The sequence below is a fragment of the Equus przewalskii genome, chromosome 12, assembly GCF_037783145.1.
Source record: "Equus przewalskii isolate Varuska chromosome 12, EquPr2, whole genome shotgun sequence".
Taxonomy (NCBI): Eukaryota; Metazoa; Chordata; class Mammalia; order Perissodactyla; family Equidae; genus Equus; species Equus przewalskii.
In genome coordinates, this window is record NC_091842.1 from 18714295 (window position 1) to 18729755 (window position 15461).

Consider the following 15461-nt stretch of genomic DNA (forward strand, 5'->3'; position numbering starts at 1 on the left):
TAGCCTAGGATAAAGGATAAAAGTGACACAGAATTTTTAAGTGTTATTTTCTATGTGTCAACATGCTTATTAATACAGACTATAATCTGATAAAGTCTGACCCTAAGCATGTTGATTATTTCCATTTGGAACTGGCTAGATGAAAGAAGAAAATTTAAATTAATTTTGAATATATACCAGCAAAAATAAATATTCACTTAATGTGTTCTTATCTGTTTATGATATCAAAGATTTTCTCCCAAAATAGAGGTTCTAAGATAAACTCAAGATTCCTTTGAATGAAAAAAAAATACACCTTCTAAAACAGTCAGCTTACAAAATAATGCAGTGGACTGCTAGGCACACTTGGTGTAACAGGAAAGTATGTTCACTGAAAACGAAATTTGAAACATGACCATAAACCTTCATGAAAAATTATAACAGCCCCTTTATTCATTTACTTTTAGCTATTTCATAAATACCAGAAGAGAAACTAGACAGTCCGTGATAAAACTTAGAAAAATTTCTTTTTCCACAAAGCAAAGCTATAAATCTTTCCCTTTGGCTCCTTCTTCCGACCCTCCTTCACTGTGTTGAAGAGATAACGAGTTATTCCAGATTTTTGGTGAGGTGGGTGGTTTCCAAACTGACTGGACTCTCCAGGTAGGCGGTTCCTGCACAGGGTTTTCCAGTCACTGGATCTATGACTTGTCCAACTTTGAAAATGATCTCAGCCAGTTCATGTTTCACATGCTTCGTTCGTGGGACAGGTAAAGCTTTGAGAAGCACGATATCCCCAACTGTGCACTGCTGAAGAGCATCGTGAGCAAAATAGGTTTTTCGCTTATTAAAATACTGTTGAGAGGAAGAGGAAGAAATCAGTGGTTCACATATGTGATCTGGCAACGCAGTACAGAATATGAAAAAGTAATGCACAGAAAACAAGCTGGGACTCGGGGGGAAAAGGTAATATACTTAAAGAGTCTTCCAATACAAAAGTTAGCTGCTTAATTTCTGGAAAACAGCAATGACTGTTCCAGAGCTGATCCTGTCCCCAGCTCTCCAGCCTATTCCCTTCAGCACCCTTGCTCTATGAACTAGCATCCTTCTCTACGCTATTTAAAGTCCTCCTTCTCAGTGGAGCTTTTGCCTGCTTATAAACATGCTACTCTCACCACTATCTGTGTGATTTGGAACAAGTTACTCAACCACTCCAAGATCAGTCTTTTTTCCACCATAAAATGAGGCTCCAATATCTGCACCTCTCAAGTTATCAAAAGAATTAAACGTTATAACGTATGTAAAGCACTTAGCTCCACGCCTGGCTCAAAGTACTGCAAACAAGCAACAGATAATAATTAGAATCACCTATTCCTCATGACAACCCTGCTACAGCAGGTATCCCCATTTGACAGATGAGAAAAACAAGCTCAGGGAGGTAAAGTGTACAGCTAGTAAACAAGAGAGTCAGTAATCAAACTAAGGTCTTCTGATCCTAAGGCCGATGATCATGCCGACATTCTTCAGCTTGCTCCTATGTTTTTGATCCTAGATAACAAACAGCATTTCTACCTACCTGTGTGCCCAAGCTTAAATGCAGAAACATCCTTGGCATTTCCCCCTCCCTCACTTGCACATCAAGCAAATCAAGAACTCTGTCCTTTCTGAAACCTGCTTTTCCCACCCCATCCCCACTGCTCCAAGGACTGCTCAGGTCCTTAACATTTCCATCCCAGACTTCTGCAATAGCCACCTTACCCACTTCCTTACTTCCAGTCCTCACCCCATCCCTAAGTCTCCAAGTCTGTCTTTCCTTTGCGTATAGGATGAAATCCAAAATACAAGATAAAAGACCCTTCACAGTCCAGCTCCAATTGCTCTTGCATTCATTCAACAACAGTGCCTACTTAGTGCTAAGCTCTGGGCTCTACTTTGCCAAACCGCTTGCTGTTCACTTAGAATGCCATGCCCTTTCATGGCTAAAGGAACTTCCACAAACTACTCATCACGGTGGGAATGACTTCCCCCGATGTGATCCTCTGGATAACATCCTTGTTGAGATTCAGCTCAGATGTCTTTTAATCGAGGATGCTCTCCTTCAGCAACAGGGGAAGGAAGAACAAGACATCTTGCTCTCTGCTCCCACAGTACTTTACACATAGAACAACTAGCACTTAGACTGAATTGAAATGAACTCTGTGTGTCGCTAGAATGTGAGTAAGAACCATGGTTAATTCACTTTGCTATACTCATGAACCAGCACAGTGCCCGGTTTGAAGCAGATGCTTGGGGCCAGCCCAGTGGCGCAGCGGTTAAGTTCGTACGTTCCGCTTCTCAGCAGCCTGGGTTCCCCGATTCAGATCCCGGGTGCCACTTGGCAAAAGCCATGCTGTGGTAGGCGTCCCACGTATAAAGTAGAGGAAGATGGGCACGGATGTTACCTCAGGGCCAGTCTTCCTCAGCAAAAAGAGGAGGATTGGCAGTAGTTAGCTCAGGGCTAATCTTCCTCAAAAAAGAAAAGAAAAAAAAGAAGCAGATGCTCAAGGCATTTTTGACAGGCAAGTGTTTTTCTGTTCACAACCCAGAACATGCTGGAGATCTATCAATCCATCTGACAAGAGGGATGTTTCTCACCTTTAATAAATACGGATCCAGAACAAGCCTGGTCACTCTCACTTTAGCAGTTTTTTGCATTGCTGTCCCAATCACCTTCCCCACGATCCATTTGGCATGGACAGATGAACGGGCTATTGACATTATGATGTGGCTTTGGTCACCTGAAAAACAAATTTCAAAGTTTAATAGTCTGGCGGTTATGACTTACCAAATGCATTTTGTCACTAGAACAGCCCAAGCTCAGAAACAGCTTTTGTTGACCTTCTGGAATCACAGCTTTAGAGACGCTTACACGTTTCACTACTTCCTTAACTCCCCTCTTTGTACTGGTTACAAAGCTGTAATTTTAATCTCTCGAAGCCTCAGTTTCACCCTCTGCAAAATGGCAATAACATCAGGGCCTGCTCACAGGAGTGCTTTGAGGATTTAACGCTTAAGGCGCTCAATAGCGCGAATAAACGCTGGCCTTTACTGATGTCCTTTCTTTCTTTCCATCCCGCCAGGCTGCCCGTCCCCAAGGCGCACAGCCCAGCTACTCGCGGCGCGCACGGCCTAGGCGGAGCGGCCAGGGGTCCTCCCCACTGAAGGAGACCTTGACTTGGGACTGCCTTCCAGATCAGTTAATACCGAGTCCATCCCGTCGGCCTAGGGACGGCTGGGGTGAACGATCCCTCGGCCCCGGCCAACCCTGAGGCCAGGCGACGCCGACCCGTCTCCAGAGCTCTCGCACCCGGACGCCCCGACCCCCAACGCCACCCTCACAGCAGCTACAGCGCGCAGCCAGCGCTCACCCCCGGGCTCTCCAGGAACGCAGCGACCGGAGCGCCGGCCGGAGCGCGATGGCGTCACGGCGCACGCAGGTCGCTCCGTCCCGGACCGCCCCTCTCATTGGCCGCGGGTCCGCTCAGCCGCGGGCGGGGTTAAAGCCAGGGCTCCGCCCACTTCCCCTTGAAAGGGGCCCAAGAGCGTTGGTGACCGGGGGATCCTGACTTCTGCTTTCTCCGCGCCCGGAGGCAGGGGCGGGGGGTGGGGGGGTGGGTTTCGGCTTTTCCTTTCGCTATTCCATTTGGTTTCCTCTCTTTCCGTTGAGCTCCCAGGCGTTGGACAAGGCGATCCAAATCAAAGGAACTTTATTAATTCATCAAACGTTGAAACCTTGTGTGCTGCTAAATACTGAGACTGCAATATTTAAGCATTTCTACTCCCACAACTGCTTTTAAGATAAACTTATGAGATTTTTATGTCCAGTAGGATTTTAGGTGTTATTTCTCGGTATCTGTGAGATGGAGAGAAGTCCGGTGTGGGTACATATGTATGTGTGCCAATTATGAAGGACTTAGATGGGCCAGAGCAGGCTGTTTGATGATGCCTTCTCACATAGAGGGAAGATTGGGCTCTTGTTTGGAAATTGATAAGAGGAACAGAAAACAATAGGCTACTGGCACAGACAATTTGAGGGCCAAAATATTCATGTGGTCAATTGTCTTTGACATTGAAACGTCTGTCTTAGCAGCTGGTGAGGGGAGGCTGGGAACAATAAGAATGCATCCATATGCTAGTGTGTCCAGCACTCATTGCTTTCTCAGCAAACGTTTATGGAACACTTATTCTCAGACTCTGTGCTAGGCACTGGGAGCAAAAAGATGAATCAAAGGGGCCCCATGCTCTCCAAAAGCCCACAGTCTACTAGGGACAGGTGACCAAAGAAACAATTATAAAACTAGCACGGATAAAGGGAGCCTTGAGAAAGGAGTGCTTAACTTTGCAGCAAGAGGAGACGATCAGTACCTAGCCCCTGGCTACGGGCCATATCTTGAGAAGAGAGGGACATGGGATGTGGGGAGGGCATTTGAAGCAGAAAGGAAAGCATGTGCAGGGGTGTGACAGAACATAGTATGATGAGAAGCAGTCTGGTACTGCCAGAATGTAGGGTGAGGGCAAGAGTGGCAGGGATGGAAGCTGGACAGGGACAGGCCTCTACCTAGGACATATTTTTTGTTAAGAACCTTTTTCTTCTAAGTGATGGGGAGCCCTTGAAACATATGAGTAGTTTTGCTAGCTTTCAAGATCATTCTGTAACAGCTAGATCTTAGGTTAACAAGAGGGAAGCCATCCTAGGGAAAGGAAGCAATATGGTAACTATGACCCTGACTCACTAGTCTCTGTGAATACAGTCTAGTCTGCACGTAGCCTAGATGATTAAGCACCTCTCGCTTTTACAAAAATACATGATCCGCTAGTTCTATGACTCTTGCTTACGTATATCTGCCAGCTATGATAAGACAACTTTGTTCTCTGAGTTCCCCAGGAACATGACAACCTCCAAAGAAAAATTCTGCATTGGTACCCATCATGAATGACAGAAGAAAGAGATACTGTGGTGCCTTGAAGTTTGTCACATCAGATAGTCTACATCCCTAACCTCCCCCGCCCCTTCCCTGCCCATTTCCCCTATATAACTGCCTCCAGATTCTGTATGATTTTAAGATGGTTCTTCAGGATGCTAGTCTACCATCTTCCGATTATGCTAGCTAATCGTATAAATTTTCCTTTCTCAGCCACCAGCTTGTTTGCAATTGATGGGCACCAGATTGCAGCGAGCAGAACCAGCCCCTTTTCGCTCAGTTACAATTCTGGTAGGAGTGTGGAAGACAGAATAGAGGTCAGAGAGATTGGGGGCTTTGCTAGGGATGGTGAAGACCTAAATCGGAGCATTGGGAATGAAAGAGAGAAGGTGGGCTGGAGAGTGACTGGGAAATTGACTGGCTATGTGAGGCAAGGGGACTGAGAGGAGGTAAGTGTGTGTGTGTGGCTTAAACAACAGAAATTTATTTTCTCATAGTTCTGGAGGCTGGAAATCTGAGAACAAGGTGCTGTCAGGGTCTGTTTCTGGTGAGAACTCTCTTCCTGGCTTGCAGATGGGCACCTTCTTGCTGTGTCCTCACGTGGCCTTTCTTTTGTATATGTGTGCACAGGGGGAGAGAGAGAGAGAGCACATGCTGCTGTCTCCTTTTATAAAGCCACCAATCTCACGGGATTAGAGCCCCACCCTTATGACCTCATTTAACCCCAATTACCTCCCAAAGGTCCTATCTTCAAATACCATTACATTGAAGGTTAGGGCTTCAACATATATATGAATTTGGGGGGGACACAATTCAGTCCATAACAATAAAATCAAAAAAGCAAAGTATAAAAGCCTTGTAATCTTACATTTGAATTGGAAATACAGTATGAACTCATGATTTATTTTTCTCAAAAAAAAGTCCTTCCTAGAAAGCCTAGAAGTAATGACAACCTGGCAGCAATCAGTATACCAAGCACCCAGACTGTGGTATCTATATATCACTTCTCTCTAAAATGACCCGAGGATCATTGAGAAATGGCTGACTTCAGGTCTGGAGTGGGAAATGTATGAGTTAAACTCAGACGTCTACTTGTGTCAGAAATCAAGGGCGCTTTCAAAGATGAGTGGAGTCAGGTCCAAAGCCAACCTGAAGGAGCTCCTGCTGAACTAGGATGAGATCATGTAAGGCTGAAAAGAATAATAACTGCAATGAACTGAAAAACATAAAATGTATAAACATCTATGAGTTCATAAAATGATACTTCAAAGTAAAGCTTTATTGGTTACTTTTGAAGATTCCTAGGGCACCGAGTCAATAGTTTGATAAACAAAAGGAAAGAATCAATATATCCTGCTATACGATACAAAGTACATCTCAGAATGATCAAATAATTGATGTATAAGAAATGACAGAATTGGAAAATCACTATTTTGCACCCACTAATGAAATAATGAATAATGTTAACAATGGTTAATGAAACCATTGGGTGAAAGATTGTTAGAGAACTTTTTAACAAAGAAAGCAGACTAATACCACCTGAACCCAGTTAGTCTTAGCATCAGTCAAAGTGAGTCAACTAGACATTATACAACTTTTGATGTAGAAGAAAAGGAAGTACGGTAGTCCCTCCTTATCCATGGGCTATATATTCCAAGACCCCCAGTGGATGCCTCAAGCCACAGATAGCACTAAACTCTGTATATACTGTGTTTTTTCCTATACATACATACCTATGATAAAGTTTAATTTATAAATTAGGCACAGTAAGAGATTACCAACCATAGCTAATAATTAAACAGAACAATTACAACAATATACTGTAATAAAAGTTACTGTAGACCTTAGCAACCTTAGGAAACAATTTTTTTCTTTCCTTATTAAGTTGAGAACTTTCACTTTTTCACTTAAAGAAAGCAGTTCACAGCTTCTCTTTGGCATACCTCAATCGCCAGCATAGCTACTCTGGTGCCTTGGAGTCATTATTAAGTAAAATAAAGTTAATTGAAGACAAACACTGCAATACCTCTATAGCCAATCTGAAAACAGAGATGGCAACTAAGTGACTAATGGAGAGGTAGCATAGTGTGGATACTCTGGACAAAGGGATGATTCATGTCCCAGGTGGGACAGAGAGGGTTGGCATGAGATTTTTATCATTCCACTGAGAACAGTATGCAATTTGAAACTTATGAAATGTTTATTTCGGGAATTTTTCATTTAATATTTTGGACTGCAGTTGAACATGCATAGCTGAAAACATGAAAAGCAGAACGACAGATAAGGAGGGACTACTGTACACAGCGCAATATATAAAATATTAATACATAAAAAGTAATCTGAATCTAATCAATTTTCTAGATGTAGCCACCATTGTATAGGAAATACAAAAGATAGAGGAACAAGTTAAGCACTCCAGGAGCAAGTAATCACTGAAATGAAAAACTCTATAGGTGGGTCTAAGGCAGATTAAATAGAACTGAACAGAGACATAGAAAGCTGAAAGTAAACCAGCTGAAATTATTCAGAATGCAGCAGAGAGGAAAACGTGAAGAGTAGATTGAGAAGTTCTTGTGTTCGTCTGTTAAAAGTTCCAAAAGGAGAGAAGTAAGAAAAGAGAATGGCTCATTTCTTGACTAAAACAATGGCTCCATTTCTTTTTTCTTTTTTCTTTTTTTTGAGGAAGATTAGCCCTGAGCTAACTACTGCCAATCCTCCTCTTTTTGCTGAGGAAAACTGGCCCTGAGCTAACATCCATGCCCATCTTCCTCTATTTTATATGTGGGATGCCTACCACAGCATGGCTTTTGTCAAGCGGTGCCATGTCTGCACCTGGGATCTGAACCAGTGAACCACGGGCTGCTGAGAAGCGGAATGTGCACACTTAACTACTGAGCCACTGGGCCAGCCCCTCGACTAAAACAATGGAAGCCAGTGGCCACATTAGTAAGCATGGCTCTACCCCTGCTCACTTTCTTGCCTCTTCCCAGCACTTGATAATGCCCTGAGATAGTGTGCATTAGTAGCATGACTACATCAGAAAGCATAGATGATAGATGTGGTAGAAATCATTTATGAGACTTGAACTGGAGAAAGCTTGTGTGAGTTCAGGAGGTCCCCAAGATCATCCTCAGGTTCAATAAATCCTTAGAAAGACTCAGAGATGACTCACTCCTATCAGGCAGCACATTCCAAGGGCTTATGAGGTTACCTCCCAGGGGCCAGGGCAAAGGGCCAAATGTTTCTTTGAGTAAGATTTATCCTTTACTACACAGGTTAGAATGTCAGATAGCCCTTCAATGGGTATATAAAGGCTTGTACAGCCTCCAAGAGTTTGTATAATCTCTACAGAACTCCCAAAATCATAAATGATAAGCTTCCAGACCTTCTTAATGCCTAGGCTCAGAAGTCCCAGAAAATCACTTCTTTTGCTTTTCTTTTGGATAAAGTAAGTCAGAAATCGACCCAGGTTCACACAGGAGCATAAATATCAGGAGGTGTTCTTCACGGGGTCATCTTTGGAGACTGTCTACCACAGTCATTTCAAGGCAATTCTTACGGTGAGTTAAGTGTGAATTACGTTTGTGGTCTTTTCCTTCATGTCATACTTATAGGGTCCTTGGCCCTTAAAGACCACCTCTTATATAACAAGGTTTGTGTTCAGACTATAATGTCATTTGGATTCATTCTAATCATGGTCCTTTTCATGAATGAGGGTTTTTCTGTGAATCTAGGCAACTTGATCCCAGAATCTCATGGTTTTCTTGGAACTCTGGATGAATCGGCACATTCTAGAATTCTCACAGTGTGGATTATCCCTGGTGATTCTTTGCATTATCATGCTGCGAGATGACTCTTCATGATCAGTTTTGAACTTTGATGTTTTTTTTTTTCTCCTCTGGATTCAGGTCTAGTCCCCTAGATTTTGCGAACCAAAAGCTCTTTGGGGGGCTGGCCGCGTGGCCGAGTGGTTAGGTTCGCGTGCTCCGCTGCAGGCGGCCCAGTGTTTCGTTGGTTCAGATCCTGGGCGCAGAGGTGGCACTGCTCTTCAAACCACGCTGAGGCGGCGTCCCACATGCCACAACTAGAAGGACCCACAACGAAGAATATACAGCTGTGTACTGGGGGGCTTTGGGGAGAATAAGGAAAAAAAATTAAAAAAAGTTCTTTGGTAAAAGAACAGTAAGACTGACAGTAAGTTTTTCAAGGACTGTGTGGTCCCCTACTCCCATCCTGATGTGGCCCAGTCATGACTCTGAAACCCAGGGAAAGAATGTAGAAGACGGAAGAACCAGTGAGCAGAGGACAAAAGTGGTTGTAAATGATTTTGCCTTTTGATTATCCAAAGTGAACATAGAGGGGAGTAAACAGAGTATTAGGTGGAAAAACAGTTGACAAGGAAACTAAACAGAGGTCATGGTCCTTGAGTACCAAAGGACCAGGTTTTGAAAAGACAGATCAGATCCTGGAGTCTGGATCCTCCTCTCTGATTCCAGGGATCCTTAGTCTGAGGTTGGTGTAGGAAGGGTTTTAAGGGGCTTCTGAATTCCACAAAATTGTCTATGTAAAATTTGATGTGTTTGTACAGGTCTCTGGGGGGAGATGGTCCACGGCTTTTGTCAGACTCTCAAAGAGGTCTGTGACCCTGCTCTTCTGAAATTAAGAAATTACTGCCTTTTACCCAGATCACTACAAGAGACTGTTAATTAGTGTTCTAACTGCTTCCGGTTCTTGATTTAAATGCATCCAAAACACTGCCACACAGTTAATCTTCCCATTTTTTTTATTGTGGTAACATTGGTTTATAACATTATATAAATTTCAGGTGTACATCATTATATTTTAAAATCTTCCCATTTTTGTAATAAATCTGTAACTTCAGCTCCGCCTGCGCTCTTACCTTAAACAGTCAGTACTCCTACTTTATACTTAACTACAACTAATTTTCATATATACACCAGTAATCAAGAAGATCTATACCCCAGACAATTAAGTCTAGCTATCTTTGTCTAGGACCAGATTCTCTTCTATATTTTGATTGCTATAATTATCTCATTCAACCAGAGTTACTGAGCCATAGCCATATGACCTGGAGTAAATTACTTAATTTCTCTGCCTTCAGGCTTGTCATCTAAAAGATATGGCTTATTTCACTTATCTAAATCTGTAGTGTGCCCAGCATAATATCTGACCCAGATTATGTGCTCAACAAATGTTTGATTGTCTTGTATCTCATACCTCATTTGAATGTTTCCCAATAGACATTTAAGAAATCCTCATTAAATGAGTATATAGTAACAGATAATGTTTATAGAATACTTACCATGTGCTAGGCACTATGATACTTTTTTTCATATTATCTCATCTAATCCTTACTACAACTTTATTAGGCAGGTACTATTACTGTTCTCATTTTACAGACGAGGAAACTGATGCTGAGAGAGGTTAAATAACTTGCTTTAGGTCCCATAGCCAGCAAATGTAAGAAATGGAACTTGAACTTTGGCAGACCGACTACAGAGTCTGTAGTCATCACGATACAGCACCTACCTACCACTATCACAGGAGAAGGCTATCTCTGTCATCTGCCTCCTAGTACTTATTATAAGTCAAATGTTTGTGTGCCTATTTGGTGGCCAGAACTGTAGATAGGAATTAAAAGACACACATATTTTTTCCTATAAGATTACAGTCCAAGTGTGAAAAAAAATAATAAAAAAGCAACATAAGTAGTAGTCAAAGCTTGTTATGGTGAGGGATAGACTTTAAAGGGAATGGAAATTTAGAGAAACCAAAGATCAACAAAGCAGAGGCAGTCAAGGAAGGAAGATTTCCCCAAAGAAGGGAATCCTAGACTCTTAACAATATGTTAGATATGAATGGTTAGAGAATGCCACATCACTGGAGCCTTCATTGAAGCGCAGCCTGAGTAATGTGAACCAAGGGAGAATGGCAAAGAATAAAGCTGGAGAGAGTCAAGGCCACAATAGGTGGGCCCCAAAGGCCCCAGTAAAGCAGGTAGAATCCTAAGTGCATTTGGAAGCTATTGATGGGTTTTAATAGAGGGCAACTTGATCCTGTTAACATTTTAAGGTCACTTTAATGGAGAATGGGTTGTGAGGCAAGACTAGAGGCAGAAAAAATAGTTAGATGATAAGCTTTCTTGAGACACATAGTAGGATTCATGTACAATATAGGGAGTCAATTTGGGTCTCGGTTCATGTATTTAAAGTGAAAACAGTTAACTCTGTTGTTATTTTACTTTAGCAATGTTCATCTCTTTGGTACAAGCCAGAAGAAGTCAAGCACTAGGCTTTATGCAGGGTTGGTTTTTGAGAAAGGGACAAAGGAATGTACAGTACATTATTCACAAAAGGTTGATTATAATGATGATTACAATGTCTGGTTAGACAAGGATGGAAGGAAGACTACGAGGAGAGTAATGGACAGTAAAAAAAAAGTGGCCCTATCATTGAAGTGTGGATTCGAAGAATTAAGGCCAAGGGCACACTTGATAAAATGAATTGAAAAGGAGAGATGATGGTGGGGAGAGTATGAGATGTTTGAAATTTCAGAAAGGAGAGCTAGTTTTCAATGAAAGCGGTGAAAACTTTATATGCATTATTTCATATAAACAACTTTTCCACGATATCATATTTCCCTCCAGTTATGACCTTAAATTTCTTTCTTTTACAGTTGAGCTTAAAACTTTTGTTGCTAATGACATAACCAGAGTAACTTTTAAAAATGCAAATCAGGGCTGGCCCGGTGGTGCAGCGGTTAAGTGCGCACGTTCTGCTTCTTGGTGTCCCGGGGTTCGCGGGTTCGGATCCTGGGTGTGGACATGGCACCGCTTGGCAAAAGCCATGCTGTGGTAGGCATCCCACACATGAAGTAGAGGAAGATGGGCATAGATGTTAGCTCAGGGCCAGTTTTCCTCAGCAAAAAGAGGAGGATTGGCAGTAGTTAGCTCAGGGCTAATCTTCCTCAAAAAAAAAAAATGCAAATCAAATAATTTTATACTATCAAAGCTATAGTGAACATCAATTAATTTTTTTTTCAACCCTTGTCGGGAGGAAAACTTGGGGCTGTGAATTAATTGATAATAGACTAACAGGAGACAAGACAAGGTTTATTTACACATGCATGTGGGAACATTCAGATGAAGAGGCTCACTGAAAAAATGGAAATAGGGGTTTATATATCAACCTAATAGGAGAAAGAGAGGAGGGAGAAAGAGCCTCAATTGGAAAACAAAATGGACTTTTAGGAAAGGCTGAGTTCTAGATTAAAGGGCCACGAATCAATAACTTCTTGGACTCTGCTTATTAGGTCATGCGATCGACTGAACATAAACAGATGGAAAGACTACGCCATTTCTAATAGAGTGGTACAGTCAGGAGAACTGCAGTCCATCTACAGCAGTTAAGGCACAGGTCCAGAAAGGGAATCTCCCCAACACAGCTCTCAGATGTGGCTGTCTCAGTCTTTTTGGGCTGTTATAACAAAATACCAGAGACTGGTTGGCCTATAAACAACAGAAATTTATTCCTTACAGTTCTGGAGGCTGTGAAATCCAAAATCAAGGCACTGACATATTTGGTGTCGGACGGCCCTCTTCCTGGTTCACAGACAGTGGCTTCTTGCTGTGTCCTTACATGGTAGAAGGGACCAAGGGAGCTTTCTTGGGGCCCTTTTATAAGGGCACTAATCCCATTCATGAGGGCCCTGCCCTCATGACCTAGCCATTTCTCAAATGCCCCATTTCCTAATACTGTCACCTTGGGGGTTAGGATTTAATATATGAATTTTGGAGGGACACAAACATTCAGACCATAGCAGTGACCATAAAGGGTAATGGTTGAGAAAGATGACAGAGAGAAAGAGAGAGAGATTGAATATGAGAACGAATGATGTGTATGTGGGTAAGGGACTAGATGGCTGACCAAGAAGCTCATTAAGTGTGGGGAGATGTTACTCCTTTCCAGACGCATCTAATTCATGTCTTACACCACAAATAACTGCATGTTGTTTTACATTTTACTTTTATTTTTCCAAAAGACACTTTCTAATGTTGTTTCCCTCTTAACCAATGCTCATTGGGTATGTTAGGGATTTTTTAAAAAGATTGAGATATAATTGACATATAAACTGTGTAAATTTAAGGTGTACAATGTGTTGATGTGATATATTTATATATTGCAATATGACTACCACTGTAGCTTTACCTAACGCTTCTATCACGTTACGTAATTATCATTTCTTTTTTGTGGTGAGAAGAATTAAGATCTAATCTCTGAGAAACTTTGAAGTTTGTAATACGTACTGTTGGCTAGAATAACTATGCTGTGCATTAGATCTTCACAACTTATTTACCTACTAGTTGCAAGTTTGTACCCTTAAACAACATCTCCCCAATTCCCTCACCCCTCAGCCCCTAGTAACCACCATTCTACTCTGTTTCTACGAGTTTGGCTTTTTTAGATTCCACAGATAAGTGATATCATATGGAATTTGTCTTTCTCTGTCTGACATCTCACTTAGCATAATGCCCCCAAGGTCCATCATGTTGTTGTCTCAAATTGCAGGATTTCTCCCTTTCTCATGGCTGAATAATATTCCATTATATATCTCTCACATCTTTTTCACCCATTCATTCATGGAAGACACTAAGGTTGTTTTCATATCTTGGCTTTTGTGAATAATGGCACAATAATCATGCAAGTTTAGATATCTTTTTGATATCTTGTTTCCATTTCCTTTGGATATATTCCCAGAAGTGTGGTTGCTGAATAATATGGTAGTTCTATTTTAAAATTTTTTGTGGTCTTTTTTTTGAGATATAATTGGCATAAAACATTATTAGTTTCAGGGGTATGACATAATGATTCAGTGTTTATATATTGTGAAATGATCACCACAGTGTCTAGTTAACATCCATCATCACACATAGTTAAAATTTTTTTCTTGTGATGAGAACTTTTAAAATATACTCTTTTAGCAACTTTCAAATATACGTTACAGTATTATTAACTATAGTTACCAGGATATATGTTACAACCACAGTACTTATTTATTTTAGAACTGGAAGTTTGTACCTTTTCACTGCCTTCACCCATTTTGCCCATTCCCCATCCCCCACCTCTGGCAACCACCAATCTGTTCTTTGTATCTATAAGTTTGGGTTTTTTGTAGATTCCACATATAAGTGAGATCATACAGTATTTGTCTTTCTCTGTCTGACTTATTTCTTTTAGCATAATGCCCTCAAGGTCCATCCATGATGTTGCATATGACAAAATTTCCTTCTTTCTTATGGCTGGATAATATTCCATTATATATATATATATCTCCCACATTTTCTTTACCCATTCATCCATTGATGGAGACTTAGGTTGCTTCCATGTCTTGGCTATTGTAAATAATGCAATAAACAGGGGGTACATATATCTTTTTGGGTTATTGTTTTCATTTACTTTGGATAAATATCCAGAAGTGGGATTGCTGGATCATATGTCAGTTCTATTTTTAATTTTTTGAGGAATCTCCACACTACTTTACATAGTGGCTGCACCAATTTATATTCCACCAACAGTTCACAAGGGTTCCCTTTTCTCCACATCCTCACCAAATCTTATCTCTTTTTTTCTTTTTTCTTTCTTTTATTTATTTATTTATTTAAATTGCAGTAACATTGGATTATAACATTATATAGATTTCGGGCCAACACTTATCTCTTTCAGCCATTCTAATAGGTGTGAGGTGATATTTCATTGTGATTTTGATTTGCATATCCCTGACGATTAGTCATGTTGAACACCTTTTCATGTACCTGTTGGCCATTTGAATGTCTTCTTTGGAAAAATGTCTATTTAGTTACTCTGCTAATTTTTCTATTGGATTTTTTTTGTTATTGAGTTGTATGAGTTCTTTACATATTTTGGATATTAACCTCTTATCTTATATATGGTTTGCAAATATTCTCTCCCATTCCATGGACTGTATTTTCATTTTGTTGATTATTTCTTTTGCTATGTAGAAGTTTTTTAGTTTGATGTAGTCCCACTTGTTGATCTTTGCTTTTCTTGCTTGTACTTTTGGTGTCATATCCAAATAATCATAGCCAAGATCAGTGTCAAGGAGCTTCCCTATTTTTTCTTCAAGGAGTTTTATGGCATCAGGTCATATGTTTAAGTCTTTAACCCATTTTGAGTTAATTTTTCTGAGTTGTGTAAGATAGGGGTCCAGTTTCATTTTTCTGGATGTGGTTACCCAGTTTTCCTAACACCATTTATTGAAGAGATTAACTTTTCCCCATTGAGTATTCTTGGCTCCCTTATTAAATATTAGTTGACCCTATATGAGGAGGATTATTTCTGGGCTCTCTATTCTGTTCCACTGGTCTATGTGTCTACTTTTATGCCCAGTACCATACTGTTTTAGTTACTATAGCTTCATAATATATTTCGAAATCAAGAAGTCTGAAGCCTTTAGCTTTGTTCTTCTTTGGATTGCTTTGGC

At 40.9% G+C, this 15461-nt stretch overlaps 1 protein-coding gene across 5 annotated transcripts in view; it reads right to left on the minus strand.

The window, feature by feature from the left end:
* Positions 1-403: 403 nt before the first annotated feature.
* Positions 404-15461, minus strand: part of MRPS17 (mitochondrial ribosomal protein S17) — a 73309-nt gene continuing 58251 nt past the window's right edge. Inside the window, exons 1-3 of one of the 5 annotated variants that reach the window (XM_070567892.1) lie at positions 3387-3502; positions 2614-2756; positions 404-834 (exon numbers count right to left, since the gene is read on the minus strand). In XM_070567892.1, coding sequence (XP_070423993.1) covers positions 589-834; positions 2614-2736 — 369 coding nt within the window. In that variant the 5' untranslated portion in view covers positions 2737-2756; positions 3387-3502 and the 3' untranslated portion in view covers positions 404-588. Of the gene's footprint in view, positions 835-2613; positions 2757-3004; positions 3503-15461 lie in introns of those variants that run through there. The other 4 variants (XM_070567893.1, XM_070567895.1, XM_070567894.1 and 1 more) reach the window with 4 other exon arrangements.